Raw genomic sequence first — 18,227 nt, 5'->3', positions numbered from 1 at the left:
TAGAAGCTGTAAAGAAGCTAGGTTTGGTCAAAAACATGCCAAGTGTCATCGTGGTGACCTCCTTTTGTTCTAAGGCAACGCTTGCTATGAAATTACTAGATTGCCTTTCTTCTGGTGACCTACATGTTTAACCAATTGATTGTATTTTGCATGAAAATCAGCACTCCTTTCCTAGTTTACTTTTGCTATCAGTATAATGCAAAAGCTATTTGCCTGAATTAGGTTGCATTTCATTAATCTTTTACACATGAAATTGTAATGGTTCAAGGTTAATGAGATTTAAGAATATGTGTTACTTAAATCATGACATATTTCAAAGATGTTTCTCAAAATTACTATTTTTAATACTGAGAAAGTACAAATTATATTTGAAGTTTGCTAAACTTGATCAAAATTAATTTAGATTACTGATTTTTTTATATGTGAAGAATTTGGGCATTTAAGAATGGAATTAGGGAATTATAGATCAGTGTATTCTCATTAGGGATATGGTATACACCAGGAAAGTAAATAGGTGTGAAATAACAAGGAAATTTGTGGGAAGGAAACATTATCTATTGCCTAGGGTACCACACAGCCTTTCATACCTAGCTCAACTGTGTTGTCATCTCCTTCATTAATTCTGTATTTATTGATTCAGTTCTACATATTCAAAACCTCTAATATATCAGACATGGTTTTAGATACTAAGGAAACAATATGGCTGCAGTGCTGTGAGTGTCATGTTGGGGTCTCCACAAAGTGGTATGGGGGTCAGGTGAGCAGATGATAGCTGCTGTCTGTCCAAGGTGATATTGGGAATTGTCAGTGACATCTTACAAGTGAAGCATACCTACATGCTCAACTTGAATGATCTGAAGTTCAAATAATTATTGGTTAGCTAGATGGGAAAAGGGAATTTCAAAGACATTGTTATCGGCTATATATTTGCATTTCAAAAGCACACACTGTTGTCTTCAAAATAATTTAAATATCTCATTTATTTTTACCAGAGTCTTTGAACTAAGACTAAACCCTGAAAGTGATTTACCTGATCATAGACATTCAAGAAAACATTGTTACAATGAAAAGTCAGGTGGAGATTGTGACTGACAAGGGTCATTTCAACGCAGTCATGCCATTTAAGAGAGAAATATATTTTATTTCTACTGCTTTTCATAATTACTGATTCTTATGCTAAGCTTTATTTTAACAATTCCTAAACATCAGAATGTAGGCGGTTAGTGAGCTCTCCTGAGAAATGTAGTATGGAGAATAAATTCTTGTTTCTCTCCTTCCCCCAGACTTAGGGGTGTTCACAGCCTACGAGTTTATACTTGGTGCATGCACATATGTGGGATGCACAAACAGCTCTCGAGTCATCCTGCAGACAGCACAGCTGCCTCCAGAACAAGTAGATCCTCCAACCTTGGCTGTTGTGGATTCTAGAACCATACACATCCAGTAAGTAGAGCGCATATGTCTTGCATTTGCTGGTTCACATAAGAATCCCAAAGAGTTCATTCAGAAGGGCTTGTGACATCAGACTAATTGTATTGTGATTAAATGCATAGAAATGATTAGGCCAATGGTTCTAGGAACCTCTGATTATCACTTGTCAACTTAATTTCCATTTTGTCTCTAGGCAATCACTCCAAGCTAAATGTGTATGCAACTTCTGTGCAATTGTCAGTAAAAGAAAAATGACCACCTACTTATCCACTGTCAAGTTCTTTATAGGTGGAGGATATTTTGCAATAATTTGTAATGGCTGGAATAGTGTGTGTGTGTGTGTGTGTGTGTGTGTGTGTGTGTGTGTGTGTGTGTGTATGTGCATATATAACTTCTTTTTAAGATTTATTTCATTTTATATGTGTGAGTGTTTGCCCCTGTGTGTGTGTGTGTGCATATATAACTTCTTTTTAAGATTTATTTTATTTTATATGTGCGAGTGTTTGCCCGTGTGTGTGTGTGTGTGTGTGTGTGTGTGTGTGTGTGTGTGTGTGTGTGTGTATGTTTATTTGTATGCACCATATATATGCCTGATGCCCAAGGAGGCTTTAAGATCATCAGATACCCCCAAATTAGAGTTGCCCAGGGTTGTGAGCCTCCATGTGGGTGCCAGGAAGCAAACCCAGATCTTGTATGGGAACACTTAGTCTCATTTCCCTGTAGTTCAAGTCCAAGATGAGTATAACATAAATGTTTAGATTTTCTTTGATTTTAGTGTCTTTTGTTTATTTCTCAGTATATGAGGTCTAAGGAGCTCAGTTAAATTTAATAGATTTCTCTTAGAGCCAGTTCATGCTTGTTCATTTTTATTTCTTACTCCCAGTTTTCTCATCTGTGAACGAAATGTTGACACTGAATAAATTATGGCATTCATTCAAGCTGCAAAGCATCACCACTCACACTGCTGTTGTCCTTGTTCAGGTTCCTAAGCTCTCATGCTGGGCCTCAGTTGCCTTAAGACAAGCTATGCTATTTATTCTCCAAGATTCCCCACTTCTCTGAGTATTTCTCAGCTGAGCTGTCTTCTGTCTGTTCTGAAACGAGGCATTCTCATCCCCTTTTACCCTGTAACCCTCATCTGACATGACCAGCATTCTTCAGTCTACCTATCCAAATCCCCATCTGGATGTACAACCTTACAGTGCCAAGAAGCCCTGCCTGTTGCCTCGGCTCTTGCAGGTTTCACTCTCTGTATTCCACGACTACCTGCTCATTCTCCATTGGGTATTGGGCCTTTCAGCATTGCTTTGTCACTCTTTTTCTCGAGTCTCTTGGAAGTCTTCAGATACTGTATGCCTCCTAAGATTAAAAAGAATCATGCACATTTGTATATTGTTAACTAATTTAAATTATACATAACCAGGGGTTAGAAAGATGGCTCAGTAGGAACACTTACTGCACAGTCATGAAGACCTGAGCTCAAATCCCCAGAACCTACATAAAAAACTTGGTATGGTCACACACGCCTGTACCCTAACACTGATGAGAGGCAAGAAGGTCAGCTAGTCTAGCTTCTGGTTCAACGAGAGATCTTGTGTAGAGGGAGTAAGGCACAGAGTGATGGAACAGGAACTGGGTATCTTCCTCTGGTCTCTATATGTGTGTGTCACTGCACGCGCGCGCACACACACACGCACACACACACACAGAGAGAGAGAGAGAGAGAGAGAGAGAGAGAGAGAGAGAGAGAGAGAGATGACCACAGACAGAAATAAAATAATTAGAAGGCAAGGGCTATGTCACATTTCCTTAAGATTCTTAGACTAGGCATTTTATAACTGTGTGTATGGTTTTAGAGACAATCACTTTTGATCTTTCCATGTAGGTTTTCTTGCAGCAGGATGCATAAAAGTTTATATGACTCTTGAACAATCCTATACGTCTCTGCTTATACATGAATGGATGACATGCTGTTTCTTTTGCTGAATCCCAGGTGGAAACAACCAAGGCAACTAAATGGAATTCTGGAGCACTATATATTATATTCTTTGAATCCTACACGTAACTCCTCAGTGTGGAATGTTATCTACAACAACACCAAAAATGACCAGGCTTACACGCTCCGGCACCTTTCTCCTGGGTGCCTGTACCTCATCAAGCTGGGAGTAAGTCAACTTAGCTTCTGTCATTTCCCTTCATCCAATATTCCTTCCTTCCAAAATCAAACAAACAAAATATCAAAAAGCTTCATCCATTAGGGTTTATACTGAAAATTCCCTCCACAATCTGAAGGTGATGTCTTTGGTTGATCTCCTGCATGTTTAGTTTGTTATTTGAAGGAGAAAATAGCCATCTGAGTTACTGGATTTTCCTAGATCTATGTTGAGATGCTCAGAACGAATTTTTTATCATTATTGTAGGACATTCTAATTGTCGAGAGCTTTTCCCAAAATACTTAGATTAATAAGGTGGTTGCCTGTGGTGCTTGTATTCATTTGAAAAACTCCTCACAGTATGAATTCAGATCTTGTATTTTTAAATGAAGCTTCAAATGACCCCAAGATATTCTTGATTGTTATTGTGCTGTGATTTGTATTAAACTTCTGTCTCAGAAAAAAATAGTCACTTGATGAAACCAAGAATCAACAGTGTAAAGAGGCTTCCTTGGGAAGATGGTGGCATGTTTTTAATGCTAACTGGCACTTCTGCATATGAAGGTCTTTTAAAAGACCTTGATATTGTTGTGGAATTTGTACTCCCATTTCCTTTTGCTTTTTGATGAAATATAATCTTTTTTTAAGTTTAATAGCACATCTGAAAATAACTGAATATAAACATGAGGTTGTCCCTATTTGTTTTAAACACCCTCTTCATTTTATAGCAATACCTATATGAGGGTATTTGCTTTGATAAATGCCATAGAAAATATTCTGCTCTTGATTATGAATAAATTTACATTTATGTAGACACTGTGTACGCATTCATTTTACTTAACATGCTCGTGAATGCTCAAAATATTATACCATGAGAAAATAAACCGCATCCAACTGCTGTTAAGTGTCTGACTTGACAGCACAAAACAAGGGCAGGCAGACAATGTGAGCCCCACGCGTCTCTCTGCTCAGCACAGCTTGTGGATTTGGGAAATGACAGTTCAGGTTACTTATAGCCATGTTACTGAAAAGCTAAGAAGTGTACGAACTGAACTCAATTTTCAAAAGCTAACAGTGAAGTCCGCGCTGTTTTCAAAATAGCTGTATGCATGAAAACCATAAACAGTCTCAATTGCTTGGAAGCAACCAAGATTAAACAGAAATTGTTGAAATTTGGGGTTTTATCAGGAGGTAAGTGGCATAAAAATGTTCTGTTCCTAAGGCAATTTTTAGGATGTACTGTGCAGTCACTCAAAATCCATTTCAATATCCCATACTTTATAATTTTGTTATAGCTTGAAAACTAAGTACAACTAACTTCATGGTCTGTTCCCTTGAGTTTTAATTCAGATTTGACTACTGTGTAACCCAAGGCAAGTGTACTAAGGCACATCAACTTTCATTTTTTTTCAGGACTAAAATTAGGGCATTGAACTAATGGTTTTTAATGTCTTTTTGAGAGCCCTAAAATTCTGTAATGCTAAAAAGGTAAACCCAAATAATTACAATGTGTGTCAGGTCTTGAGTAGCATCGGTGTCGGAGGTCATAATGACATGGATGTCCTTGTGCCCTAAAGGTTATTAAGGAGGCATACTTTCTCACATTCCTTTTAATTCCACTATATTTATCAGGGTAGAAAATATCCCAATGCATTTTCAGGACGTATTCCTGTGAAAGTTTTCTTTTTTCTTTTGCTTTTTTTTTTTTTTTTTGCTTTTTTTTTTTTTTAAGTAACTCAGTTAAACAGTAAACTAAATGAACCGTGGCATTTTAGGTTCATCCTGGTTAATTGAGGGATTATTGTGTATTTCACAGTTTCAATATGATAACCAGCTCTCAAGGTCACTAGATAAGTAGTGGAGAGCAGGTGTTCAGCAAAGTATAGTGGCTTTTATGGATTGTCTTAGTGTGTTGGCTAAGTACTGAGAAACAAAGCTCTCTGACAGCCAAGCCCTGAGAGGACTTTGAAGCAGATGAAGATGCCACCAGGCATGGGACAGTAAAGCCACTCTGTGTCACTCATTTAATTTCTGCGTCAGACTGGGTTAGAAGCCTCTGAAACAGAGAAGTTGCGTCTTCCGAATTGTGCAAAGGACTGGCTGTACCTGCTGGAGCCAAGGAGCTACAAAAACAGTCCGTGCAAGAATGAGTGAATCACCACCATATGCAGCCATAATCAGTCTGAGACTTTAAATATTACTACATAGTATCCTTTGGAAAGTCAGCGTTCTGGGGGTGGGGGTGTGCTTCCACAGCCCATGGTCTTTGTGGTCTAATATGGTGGTGTTCATTTTGAAGTTTAATAGGTCTTAATGGTTCCCAATAAATGCAGGGAGTTAACAATTATGGAAAATGCAGGGGTCAAGGTTCGTGTTTGAAAACGTTCAACTATAGGCAGGGGTCAACGTTAGTATTTGAAAATGCTCACAGCAGTACTAGCCATTTGTCACTCAGTGAATGTCAACGGAAACTGTGAGCTCAAAGTGTGTGTCTCTGTGTGTGTGTGTGTGTGTGTGTGTGTGTGTGTGTGTGTGTGTGTGTGTACTGGAGGAAGAGTAGGTGTGTGCACATGCACAAGGAAGCCAATAGTCAATGTCAAGGGTCTTCTCTCACTCTTGACTCTTCCTTTTGAAACTGAATCTGTCTCTGTGGATGAGCTCAGAGCTCACTGATTGCCTAGGCTGTCTGGGCAGCAAGCTCCAGGGATCCTCTGGTCTCCTCCCCCAAAGCACTAGGGTTACATATGCATACCACCAAGCTGTCTTTCTCCGTGGACACTGGAGATCTGAACTCAGGTCCTCTTGCTAGCACAGTGGGCACTTTACCAGATGAGCTATTTCCTGAAGCCCCAACCTTAACTTCTCAGGAAGAGATTGATAGGGATAAAGCAATTGCTAGGTTTGGTTTTTGTTGTTGGTATTGTTGTAGTTGTTGTTTTTCTTCATACCTTAAAATACCCCTGCCGTCTTTCATACTCCTGGATCCTGTTAATCTGCAAACAAAATACTGAAAAAGAGAATGCTAGATTTTAGCTCCTAATGGTCATTATTTAAAAAATTGCCACCATAATTAGATTACACATATATTTTATCAAACCAAATAAAGCCTCTTTAGATCAGAAGTGACCCACCGATTGGAGACAACAACACGGCATTGTAGACTTTGTTTTCATGTGTCTGTAATTAACTAAAAGCTGTAGGAAACAGGTAAACAGGTCAGAGCTGCTTCCCTAGCCACCTTGCAGGCTTTCACAGTCCTCTCGGTGTCGGTGCTGTAAATGACATCTTCAATCAATCCAGTTATTTATTTTCCTAAGTCAGAATGGCAATCAGCATTAGCCCAATCAGATTCGAGTTTAAGAAGATCCCTCTAAATGCCAAAGCTGAGATAAAGTTGCAGATATTTCTGTTGTTTGAACAACTCCTTACACCCTGTCTCCCTGGCCAGAAAGATAATCTCAGGAATTCCCAAGGTGCTTCTTTGTCAGGCTACCAGTTTGCAGATTTCAGATGACACTGTCCACGGAAAAGCTCCCCCAAAGAGGATATTACATTTATTTTAGAAAACATCATAAAATTCTCAAAACAAAGTCAATTTTAGTTTGCATTCTAGTTAAAGAAATGCAACAGTGTTGTTTCACAAAGCACAGTATTTCTTTGAGAGGTGTAACATGGGAATGCTGCAAACGTGAATAAAATGAGAAAAAAAAAATCGCAACAGTCAGAATTAAACCCTGTGTGTGATCAGATTAACGGGACTACTCTGCCACAATGTTTCAATCCAAGGGGGGGGGTCTGAAAATATAAGTGAGCACAAGCACATTCCCTCTCTTTGAGCAATGGGGTGTTCCTCTGACAATGTGTGCTTCGCCAGCTCAGGTATCTCACACGGCCCTGCTTCTGGATATGTTCTGAGATGGGTAGTGTGTAGATTGTGCGCACATGTTTTCCGTTTCTGTTTTTAAATGTTCCGTAGCTGGTTCTTGGGTCAGTGGTGGCCTTTCCTGAAGCCTTACATCAGGGGTTGGCCACGTGGCTAGCTCTTTCTGGTTGTTTGGTAAAAACTCCATCCTCGAGAAGACGAGAGTTTTTCTTTTACACGTATATGCACGTTCTGCATCCAAAAATTGAGAGAAACCCAGAGTTTACTCAGGCCCCTATTCAATGCGATTGTGTCCCTGGGTGATGATGGCACCCATCTGGAACATTCTAAGCTCATGAGGCGTTATAATATATAGACACGGGCCACTCCTGTCTTCTCTCTTTCTCTACACCCCCCTCATCTGTATAGGTAGGTATACGTGAATATGTATACCAAAATACATACATACAAACATATGTATATCCACCTTGTTATCTGTTTATGTTCTTATCCCCACCCCATCGTGTGTTTCATGCATATGTGTTTTATGTGTGTGCATGTGGTGGGGGGGCATGTGGTACGGGTGTGTGCTTTCCACCATATTTTTTGAGGCAGGGTCTTTGACTGAACCTGGAACTTACATTTTCCTCACAATGGCTGGCCAGTGAGTTCTGGTGATCCGTCTGCTCCTCTAACCCCAGCACCTGGGATACAGAAGAAATTTGCCATGCTTGTCTGGGGACACAAACTCGGGTTCTTATGTCCGTGACACAGCTGCTTTACTTTACTCATTAAACCGTGTCACCAGGGCCACCTGGATAGTTTTGAAGTGGGTTCTTCCACTCGTCCCGAGTTCTCAGATGAGGCTGAGCTGTCTGGTCAGCAGAACTCAGGGAGCCTCTCATCTCTTGCTCCGCAGCACTGGGGTTACAAGCTTGAGCTTCCACAAGTAGCTGTTTTCTGTGGGATCCTGAGATTGTGTGTGGATTTTGTGTAAACGATTTTCTAACTGTGCTTTCTTCCCAGCCCTACCACAGTGTTCTTATATGAGGAAGCAAACATCTCTATAGGTGGTTGGCTATCCATTGTCCTTTATTATCTCAATGAAAACTCTGTGGCCAGTTGTAACAATGTAGGAAACAGTTCCATGCTCTGATGAGAGATTTCTGACTAGTCTCCTGCTTCTTCTGTCCTGAGGGAACAGACTCCCCAGTGCCTTAAGCAACAGAGAGAGTAGCTGACCAAGCCCCACAGGCCAATAGACATCACTGAAAACAATGGGACTTGTAACTCAAGCTTCCATGAAATGCACTAAAAAGCTGTCCAGTTATTGCATGGTTACATTTTCACATTTGCTTCCTGTCAGGCTTGACCTGGGTTGAAATTCGTTTGTGAACAATTTTTGAATTTTGTTGTCTCCATTGCAGTTGAGACTTGGAGGACTAGTTCTAAGGGAAACTTAAGTACTATCTTCGTTTTCTAAAATTGCAATTGCTTGTATTTGCTAATGAGTCAATAGCCCTGTGTGTATGTCTCCATTTCCTAAGGAAATGATTGCTCAGTAGTACCTTTGAAAGCATTTACAGTTCATTATGGGAAAATTCAATGTCTTGAATGTCTGTGTTCTATTTCTGGAGTTAGATGCTATATTAGGGATCACTTTGAGTTCCTCACCCATGTTTTAAGGGATCCATGTCTTTTGATTGACTTAGGAATGTTGCTGTACTTGATTTCTCATGCTATTTAAATATGAATGTGCAGGTTACACTGTAGTGAATGCCATGATTGGCTTCTATTCTTCACCCCATAACCAAAAATAAAAAACAGATAAATAAAGGCTGTTTTCCTAAAGAATTCTTAAGTCCCTGATATTTTTTCCTCAAGTGGTGTGTTCTCTCTGTCTGTCTGTGTATCTGTCTGTCTCTGTCTCTGTCTCTGTCTCTGTCTCTGTCTCTCTCTCTCTCTCTCTCTCTCTCTGTGTGTGTGTGTGTGTGTGTGTGTGTGTGTGTGTGTGTGTACATGCACATGAGTGTGTTTCCCTGAGACCCTCTGCATAGTGCTAACCTCACCAGCAGAGCTGCCCACCTAGGCAATATGCATCCTGCATCTCGAGGCTGTAACTTAGGCTGGTTGTTCATTTTCATGTGCCCTGGCTAGTTTGTCCTTACTGGAGATGAATACTTGTGTCCTAAAAAGTAATCCAATTAAATGCCATACTTCAGCATGGAAGCAAACCTATTTGTGGGGAATGAAAGGAATATTATTTTAGCAGTGCCCAGAGCTTCTGCTCTGAATTCTCTCTCTTCACTGTTCTTCTAAATTTGAGGGTCAGGATAAAGTGTTTTCCTCTGTCCTGGCTTAGGCATGCACCGGTGGTGGCTGTGCCATGAGTGAACCCAGCCAGGCCCTAACAGAGGAGACAGTTCCAGAAGGTGTGCCAGCCCCCCAAGCCCATTCCTACTCACCAGACTCCTTTAACATCTCCTGGACTGAGCCTGAGTATCCGAATGGTGAGTGAACTCTTTTAGCCTGAAGTTAAAAACATGATTAGCAAAAGTAAATTAATATTCTAAATGGCAGCTTATATGTGGTACTTAATTTTTAATGATCATTTTAGCACATAAAATACCTGGGATAGGATCTTCGTAGTTAGGGAGAGTAAGCTTTTTAGGTTGACATGCAGTTTTGGTGGCTCACAAGTGCTCCCTCTTGATAGCTCTTATGTACTGCATGCCATTGTTTAGTGTGTGCTAGGAGAGGGGACAGGGACAAATGGAAACTCTGGGTGAATGTAGCCTTGAGAGTGACATTGTCTTTAGTGACTTTCTGCTTGCAGCAGCCATTAGTTCTTCCTTGGAGAAGTAAAGAGGTGGGAAGTTCATGTACACAGTGTTTCAGATGCTTTTTAGTTAATAAGTTTATTTTAAAAGAACTCACTTGGAACTCATATTCCTCAGGATGCTGTTTATAAATATTTCAACGCAGAGATTTAAGCAATGCATGCATTAAACATGCATACATTTATACTTCACTCAAGCTGCATTGTATTCCTTCATGATGTGTGTGTCCTTGTGCTGTTTAGAAACAACATGAAAACCGAGCCTCATTATAAAGACATTTTAATAGGCCTTTTAAGACACAAGATGCTGACTTATATAATCAGTTATTAGAAATATCTTTAAGATTTGTTAAACACAGAATTCTTATTTAACCCTGGAAGAAGGAACAGCATAGCAAACCATGCCCCTCCTTTGCGACAAATATCAAAATGCTTTAATATTCCAGAAACTGTTTTAAATAACTATTGTTGAAAACTGAAATGGCCTCTGTAAGTGTAACCAGAAAGACTAAAAGAAAACAAAAACCTTATAGTTTTACTAGATTGTTTCATGTTTACCATGAATTATTCTATCTCCTTTTAAATTAAACTTGTGGCAAATCCAAGAGCTGTATTTGAGGTAATGGGGGGAGTTCTGGTAATTAGAGTGACTGATTTTTCTCTGCCATTGAAACTACTCCTTTGTATGGTTACAACTTGCTTAATAAAAATGAACCACATCTATAGGACACTATATTAAGAAGCCAAAAATCTTGTCACACTACTGACTCCACAACGAAATCTGTCTAGTCCATAGGTGTCAGAGAAATGCTACTGATTTGTTCTGATTGGATGGCTGCTAACCTGGTTTGCATAGAATTCTGCCTTCTTCCCAGGTGGTAGTTGTCACTCAGACTTTTCCCATCCTGTGCTCCTTGCTTGTCTAGAGAAATCCTTCTCTCATTTCCAGGATCTTTGCTTATTAAAGTTGTGTGTTTGCAAAGTCATTTTTACATATATGCAATAAGCAATAAGTAAGGGATATTTTGCTAACACTTTTATGATAGTCTAATGTGTTTAATTAAAATAGCATTTTCTGAACTTTCATGGTGGAGTAAAGGGGCTGTAGAGATTGCTCAGTGGAAAGGATCATGTACTACTCTTATAGAGGACCCAAGACCATTTCTCAGCCCCAGAACTGGCTGCTCACAACCACCTTTAAATCCACCTCTGGGGGTTACGACTCCCTCCTCTGCCCTCCAAAGGAACATTTACTGAAAGGCACATTCAGACACACACACACACACACACACACACACACACAGAGAGAGAGAGAGAGAGAGAGAGAGAGAGAGAGAGAGAGAGAGAGAGAGAGAGAGAGAGAGAGGAGAGAGACAGAGACATAGAGACAGAGACAGAGACAGAGAGAAATGTACACAGAGAGATATAAGCACACAATTAAAATAAATCTTCTAAGAGCCGTTAAAGGACTACTTCTCATGATTCTCCTGCCCTTTCCCCAAATTTGCCATTGTTTCATTTCTGTTGTTGGGTGTGTGGAAAAGCATAATCCACTTCCCCCAAACCATCTTGACCATCCTGCCACTGTCCGTTTCCAAAAGTCCTGCATTTCCTTTACACACCTGAAAACCAAACTCTATATCTTGCAGTCTGGTGGTCAGATGGCCTCTAAATTATAAAGTATCTTCATTATCATCATTGTTATCATCATCATTATTATTATTATTATTATTATTATTATTATTATTATTATTTTGGTTTTTTGGAGACAGGGTTTCTCTGTATAGCCCTGACTATACTGGAACTTGCTTTGCAGACCAGGCTGGCCTTGAACTCACAGAGACCTACCTGCCTCTTCCTCCCTCCACAATGCTGGTGTTAAAGGTGTGTGCCACCACTGCCTGGCTAGCCATATCTTCATTTTTATGGCTTAATATAGAGCCACACTACACGAGGAGTTTCTGAGGTAACATTACTGTTTTATTCTGGGAACTGAATTCCTCACATGGAGGTTAACACTTCTTCCATTTGTCTCCCTGCCTTTTCCTGTAGAAACCCAGCTCATCCTCACAGGTTAGCCACAGCAATCTATGAAGCCATACTGACCTTCTTTGAGTTTAAGCCTTCCCATGCTCTTGACTACATGGTCTTCTCAGTGCCTTCCACTTACATCAGTTGATCTGGACTTAAGGTTATTTAATTACCTGTCTAACACTCCCACCAGCTGACAAAAATAAATAAATAAATAAATAAATAAATAAATAAATAAATAATGATCCTTCCATTAGTATCCTGTAGAAAACTGAACAAAATAGCATGCCTCTTGTTGGTGTCCAAAATTTAGTTTATGGAATTACATCTTCTGAAAGTTGCCTCTATAGGCTTTGCCCCATGCTGGTAAGGAAACACCTTCAAGTGATGTTGAGTGCTGTTTTGCCTAATTACTGAAACCCTATTGGTAAAGTGGATTTAAGAATTTGATTCCCAGGGGGTTTGATAAATGATGATGAGGATGCTAGTAAATGGGAACCAGCTGCCCAGATGACATTCCTCTTGGGACACTGTGTTGGTTATATCTGTCCTTATAGCAGCATGATACAACTGCGATATGAAGGCAACTTGTGGAAAGAAGGCTTTATTCTGGGTCACAGTGCAAGGGAACAGTTCTTCAGGCAGCTAACAGTCACACAATGGAAACTTGAGGTGCCTGCAGATGAATGGCTGTGCTCATCTCTGTTTCTCTTTTTATCTACCCATGGGATGATGCCACCCATGATTGGGGTGATTCTTCCCTCCTCAGTTACCCCAATCACTGCCATGCCCAGAGACTACACTGATCTACATAAGACCACACAGGCCCTGTGGCTTCTCTTTTAGGTGACTCCAGATCCCATCATGTTAGCAATGAAAACAAACCATCAGGTCCCTGTTGCAACCCTCAAAGTCTCCATCCCATCTGAAACTCAGCACGTCCCAGTTAGCTCTTTATCCTGATTCCATCTCTCATCCTCAAGTCTGGCTTTCTCTTTCATGTCACACTCCTCATAACTGACACCCACCCACCCGCATGTACCAGCCCCAAACCTTGGCTTTTGCCCATGATCACTCTTGACATCATTGCACCCTCTGATTTCTCTTGCAGGAAAGTCAAAGAGAACTTGAAGCATCAAATTCTATGCAAGTCAGGGGCAGAGAGAGAATGATAGGGTGGCACCTGATAGATGCAGCTCACTCTCTCCTTTTCTTTCAGTCCAGGCCTTGACCCTTAAATAGGGTCACCCACATTCATGGCAGATCTTCCCATGTCAGTTTACCCAGTTAAGAACGCCCCCACACATAGACATGCGCACAGGCCAACACAATCTACACAACTCCTCAATGAGGTTCTCTTCACAGGAGATCAAGATTGTGCCAGGTAGACAGTTAAAACTAACCAAAACACACATCAGCACGCTGTAATCATGGAAGCAAGAACCTAGGGCCTGCACCTGTTTCTGAAGACTTATACAGACTGCTATCAAGACAGTCAGTGTTATTGGAAGATCATCTAACTGTACAAATACATTCTTTCATCAGTGTGGCAGGGAAAGTGCTTGCGTATTGACCTTCCATACACACTGCTCCGGTTACCATGGGTGGAGGCTGCTGTAGAACTGAAGTGTTCAATAGACGCACTAGGGCACAGGTGAACACAGTCTTTGGTTCAGGGGTAGAAGGAAGGTTTGATTTCCTACCCACCTTTACTAACAGTAATGAGATTGGCTACAATCCATAACTACTTACTAGGCTCTTGAATAAGTTTCCTTTCTGTTGCTGTGATAAAAATGCTCTCCAAAATAACTTGGGGGAAAAGGGAGTTTGCTCAGCTTATACCTCCCCACCAGGGTCCATAACTGAGAATTGGATCGGGAGCTCCAACAGGATCTTGAAGCAGAAACTGTGGAGGAAAGCTCACTGGGCCCATGCTTATGTATACTTACTTTTCTTATGCAGCCCAAGACTACCTACCTAGGGAATGGTGTCACTCACAGTGGGCTGAGCTCTTATACATCATTTAACAGTCAAAACATGTACTCCCAAGACATGGCCATGGGCCATTCCAATCAGGACAATCCCTCGGTTGAGACCCTCTTGTTTGGGTGACTCCATACTATGTCAGGTTGACAGTTAAAGCTAACTATGATAGTACTTTAATTCCCAAAATTAGCCCATGAAATTTACAATATCCCCATGTACAAATGTAGAAAATTGGATTAGTAAGAATTAAACAATTTAATTACTCAAGTCAAGACAGCTAATTAAGGAGGGATAAGGTTTGAAAAAAGTCCAAGAATGGCAAAAATTTGTCATTTTATTTCTTAGTCTATCTCTGTTTTTTACAGAATTGTCCTTAGCATCAGGTTCCAACCAGACATATGAAAATAAAAGGGAAATTTCTACTCATCCGCTATTAATTTCTTAAGGGTGAAATTCAAATGCTTGCCAATCTGTTGTGGTTTCATTGGTATTAAAGAAATAATTGTGTATTTTCATAACGTTTCATTATGAAAAAACTATATTCCATAATCAAGTATAATTCTGTTTTCTTTCTGTTAGTGCTCAGTTTTAACAGGTGCAATGGATTCTAGAATTCAGTGAGCCACTTAGGGAAACTGCTTGACAGTTTGGAACAAACCTTGGTTAACTTTTATGAAACACCTCCCATCAATTTGTCAGGTAGAATTTCCCAAGCACAGCCTTTTTTAGATTCTGTCGATGCCATTTTTAGGTGAGCCATTATAATGGTACTAAGGCATTCTTATACAGTGTGGGAGCTTCTCTCTCTCTCTTCCTTTTTAATTGAAGGATCAAGTATTCACACAGGGAGATATCTGCCACACTCAATCAGCATCTGGACCTCGGGGGCAGCGTGCAGTTGATATTCTTATTGCCAAGCCTCACTGACAACAAAACAAACAAATAGGTTTGGGGCATCAATATTCACGGTGCATGCTATTTTTATGGCACATGGACACATTGTTGTTTAATTCTTACAGTAAACATAATTCTTCAGTGTAAATAGAGATACCTTGTATTAAATTTACATTGTATTGTATTGAATTTCCTTGCTTACATATGACAACCTATTGAGCACCTTAGGAAATACAATTTGACATGGCATGATGAAGAGGCATGAAGATATATACCCTGGTGGGTATGCTTTACAGGCAGTTATGATTCAGCTTGCCTGCTAAATTAAACACCTTAAAAATTCTATCATTATGGGAACAGATGACAAACTCCAAAGAGCTTTTACATTAGCCAGCCAATGAAAATTAAGCATTCATTTTTCCAGTTTTCACTGAAGAACAGAGTGTATGGAAGTGGATTAAATAACTCAGTTCACTTTATGTGTGCATGTGTGTGTGTATTCATGCACACATAGATACACACACACACACACACACACACACACACACAATAACACAGTTTTGTGGTTATCTTGCTGATTATTACCCAGAAGATTAAGCAAGAAATGTCACAGAGAATCTGATGAAAGTGAGAGCAGTGTGCTTGCTATTCCTTTGCCGCTCAGTGGCCACCTTCTTCGCTCTTCCCCAGGCCTTCAAGGCTGTGGGACAAGTAGATATGCAGCTTCTGTGACATGGGATGCTGTGTGTCCTATGAGATGTGAATGTGTTAAGGCCAACACACATCCAAGCCACCTTTTAGCGCTAAGATATGCACCGTGTTTTGAAACTTCGTCTCAGGTGAGGTATTCTCTCTGTAAAGTGGGGGCAAACCTCGCCGAAATATTCACGCACTTGTCCTCTCTACAACACCCCCATCTTACCTGTGTGTCGACAACAAAGGAGGGGAGTGAGGGGATGGAGTCTCAGACTTACTGACTGCCTCCCATCCTGCTGGGCTCTGAATGCCCAGGCTCTATTTCTCTACCAGATGCTGAACTCTGTCCAGTAATGTTTCTTGTAATGCCCGATCATCTTCCAAGTTCCAGACCCTGATGTAATCCTTCCTCTTGTGGACAGAGGTGTGTTTGTTGGCCCAGTGGCTATGGTTAGAATGGGCTGCCAGGAGTCACGGTCATTACAGGGAAAGAGTGGCTTTACTATTCCTCTCCCTCCTTCGGCCTCACTCACACCTCTACCAGTCATCTCTTAGCTAAAATTACCTCAGCTGCTCATTGAAGTTGCTTACCGCTGAAAGTTTGACTAGTTCTGAAATCCCATTTCATCAACCTTTCGCCTCTTTAGGGGATAAACAATGGGAGCCGTGGGAATACATTGCATCAGCTTTCTTTCATTAGAGGAACGGTAAACAGTAAATAAAAGTTTGGAATTTCCACTTCGTTAAACTTTGTTTTGATGCCATCTGTGTCATAGACACAGAAGGAGCCTCATCCAGTGGATCTGGAGACAGACTGTTAAGTTGTTCTGTGGTGGTTGCATTTGATAACCTGCTGATGTTTTAGGGAATTTTTTTCTGCTTGTTATTTTGGAGTCTCTGTTAGTTATAGTCAAATAACTGCCTCTGAGGTTCTTGGCCTCTTGATGACATAGTTTCAGGTGTGAGGTGTGGCCAAGAGGTCACTTTCTCAGAGAAGTTTTCTTCTTTCACCCACCCCAGACTGGCTAATTCCTGCCTCCTGCCTGTCAACTTTGGATTTCCCTTCTGTTCCACAGGGTTTTTCTTCAACACACTACGTCTACACTCAGAATACCTCATCTGTTTTCTTGTTTATATTGTCACATTTGGAAGGGAGCGATCAAGACCACTGTGCTATTCTCTGTCCTGGGCGTGGAGATCAGGGTTTGCACACAGCTCCAGCCACAGCTACTGATGAACAAGATCACAGCACAAAGTAACATGAAATCTTACAGATTTCTTAAAGTGTGCTTTATAAGGCTTAATTCCATATCCCATTTCTTCATTCTTTCTGGGTTTGATTGAAGGAAACCTTTGACATAACCACCACCAGTGGGTCTGCAGGTAGCCACTCTCCTCTGCATCTAGAGTGACCCCTTATGGACCACTGAGGAGTGCAATGCCACTTGACAAACAAAAGCACGCACGAACTCCTCTGTCAAGGGAAGCATGGTTAGCGAAGAACCAGTAAATAAACAGAAAACCACGGAAAGAAGAGTAAGATGGAGTCACAGTGATAAGAACAACAACAACAACAAAACCTGTAGCATGTTGGAAACTGTGGAAAACACTCATTTAGCACCTCAGCCTCCTAGATAATCCCATGTGCACTGCAGACACTCTTGAAGAGGAGCTGGGGCCATGGCTGATTTTCAACAGAAGTGGAAAATACTCAAACTAACATTCCCCTTTCTTAAATAACTACAGAACAGAGATTTTCTATTGTGGTAGGATCCTGGGCACATTATCTCATTTATCTGACATGCTGGGAAGTAAGATATTTTATAAAAAGTAAATTGTGGATATAATAATTGGAATTCCTTAGGCATGAACTTCAAAATCTTAATCCTTCTTAAAGAAGATTTAGGAGTAAATTCTAAGCCCTCACCCTTGTCTCACAATGGGTTTGAGTGACTCAGTTTGGAAAGAGCTAAGCTGTGGTTGTGGTCAATCAGGAATCTGTCCTCTAATTTAGTGACACTTGGGGGATCACTAGGGGCCTCCCAAGCATTTGCCCATGGCGTCGCTTTCCAGTTCCCTCTCACCAATTTTCTGGCTTGTCTTTTGACTTCTCCATCCTTCAACAACAGCTCCTGCAGTATCTAATGTTGTATCCATGGAGTGGTGAGGTTGCAGTCTAACTTTAGTGTGCAAATGTTCACACACACACACACACACACACACACACACAGAGAGAGAGAGAGAGAGAGAGAGAGAGAGGGAGAGAGAGAGAGAGAGAGTTACCATGTGTTCTAGAGACAAACTGTACCTGACAGCATATACAGGAAAAGCTAAT

General features: G+C 40.6%; 1 protein-coding gene across 1 annotated transcript in view; it reads left to right on the top strand.

Annotated features, from left to right (window-relative positions):
• Nucleotides 1-18,227, top strand: part of Ush2a (usherin) — a 641,642-nt gene that overhangs the window by 324,575 nt on the left and 298,840 nt on the right. The window contains exons 32-34 of the mRNA XM_035445085.1: nt 1,284-1,443; nt 3,425-3,596; nt 9,809-9,956. Of these exons, the coding sequence (XP_035300976.1) occupies nt 1,284-1,443; nt 3,425-3,596; nt 9,809-9,956 (480 nt within the window). The remainder of the gene's footprint in view (nt 1-1,283; nt 1,444-3,424; nt 3,597-9,808; nt 9,957-18,227) is intronic.

The sequence above is a fragment of the Cricetulus griseus genome, chromosome 5, assembly GCF_003668045.3.
Source record: "Cricetulus griseus strain 17A/GY chromosome 5, alternate assembly CriGri-PICRH-1.0, whole genome shotgun sequence".
NCBI lineage: Eukaryota > Metazoa > Chordata > Mammalia > Rodentia > Cricetidae > Cricetulus > Cricetulus griseus.
This window is presented reverse-complemented; position numbering and strand designations above follow the sequence as displayed.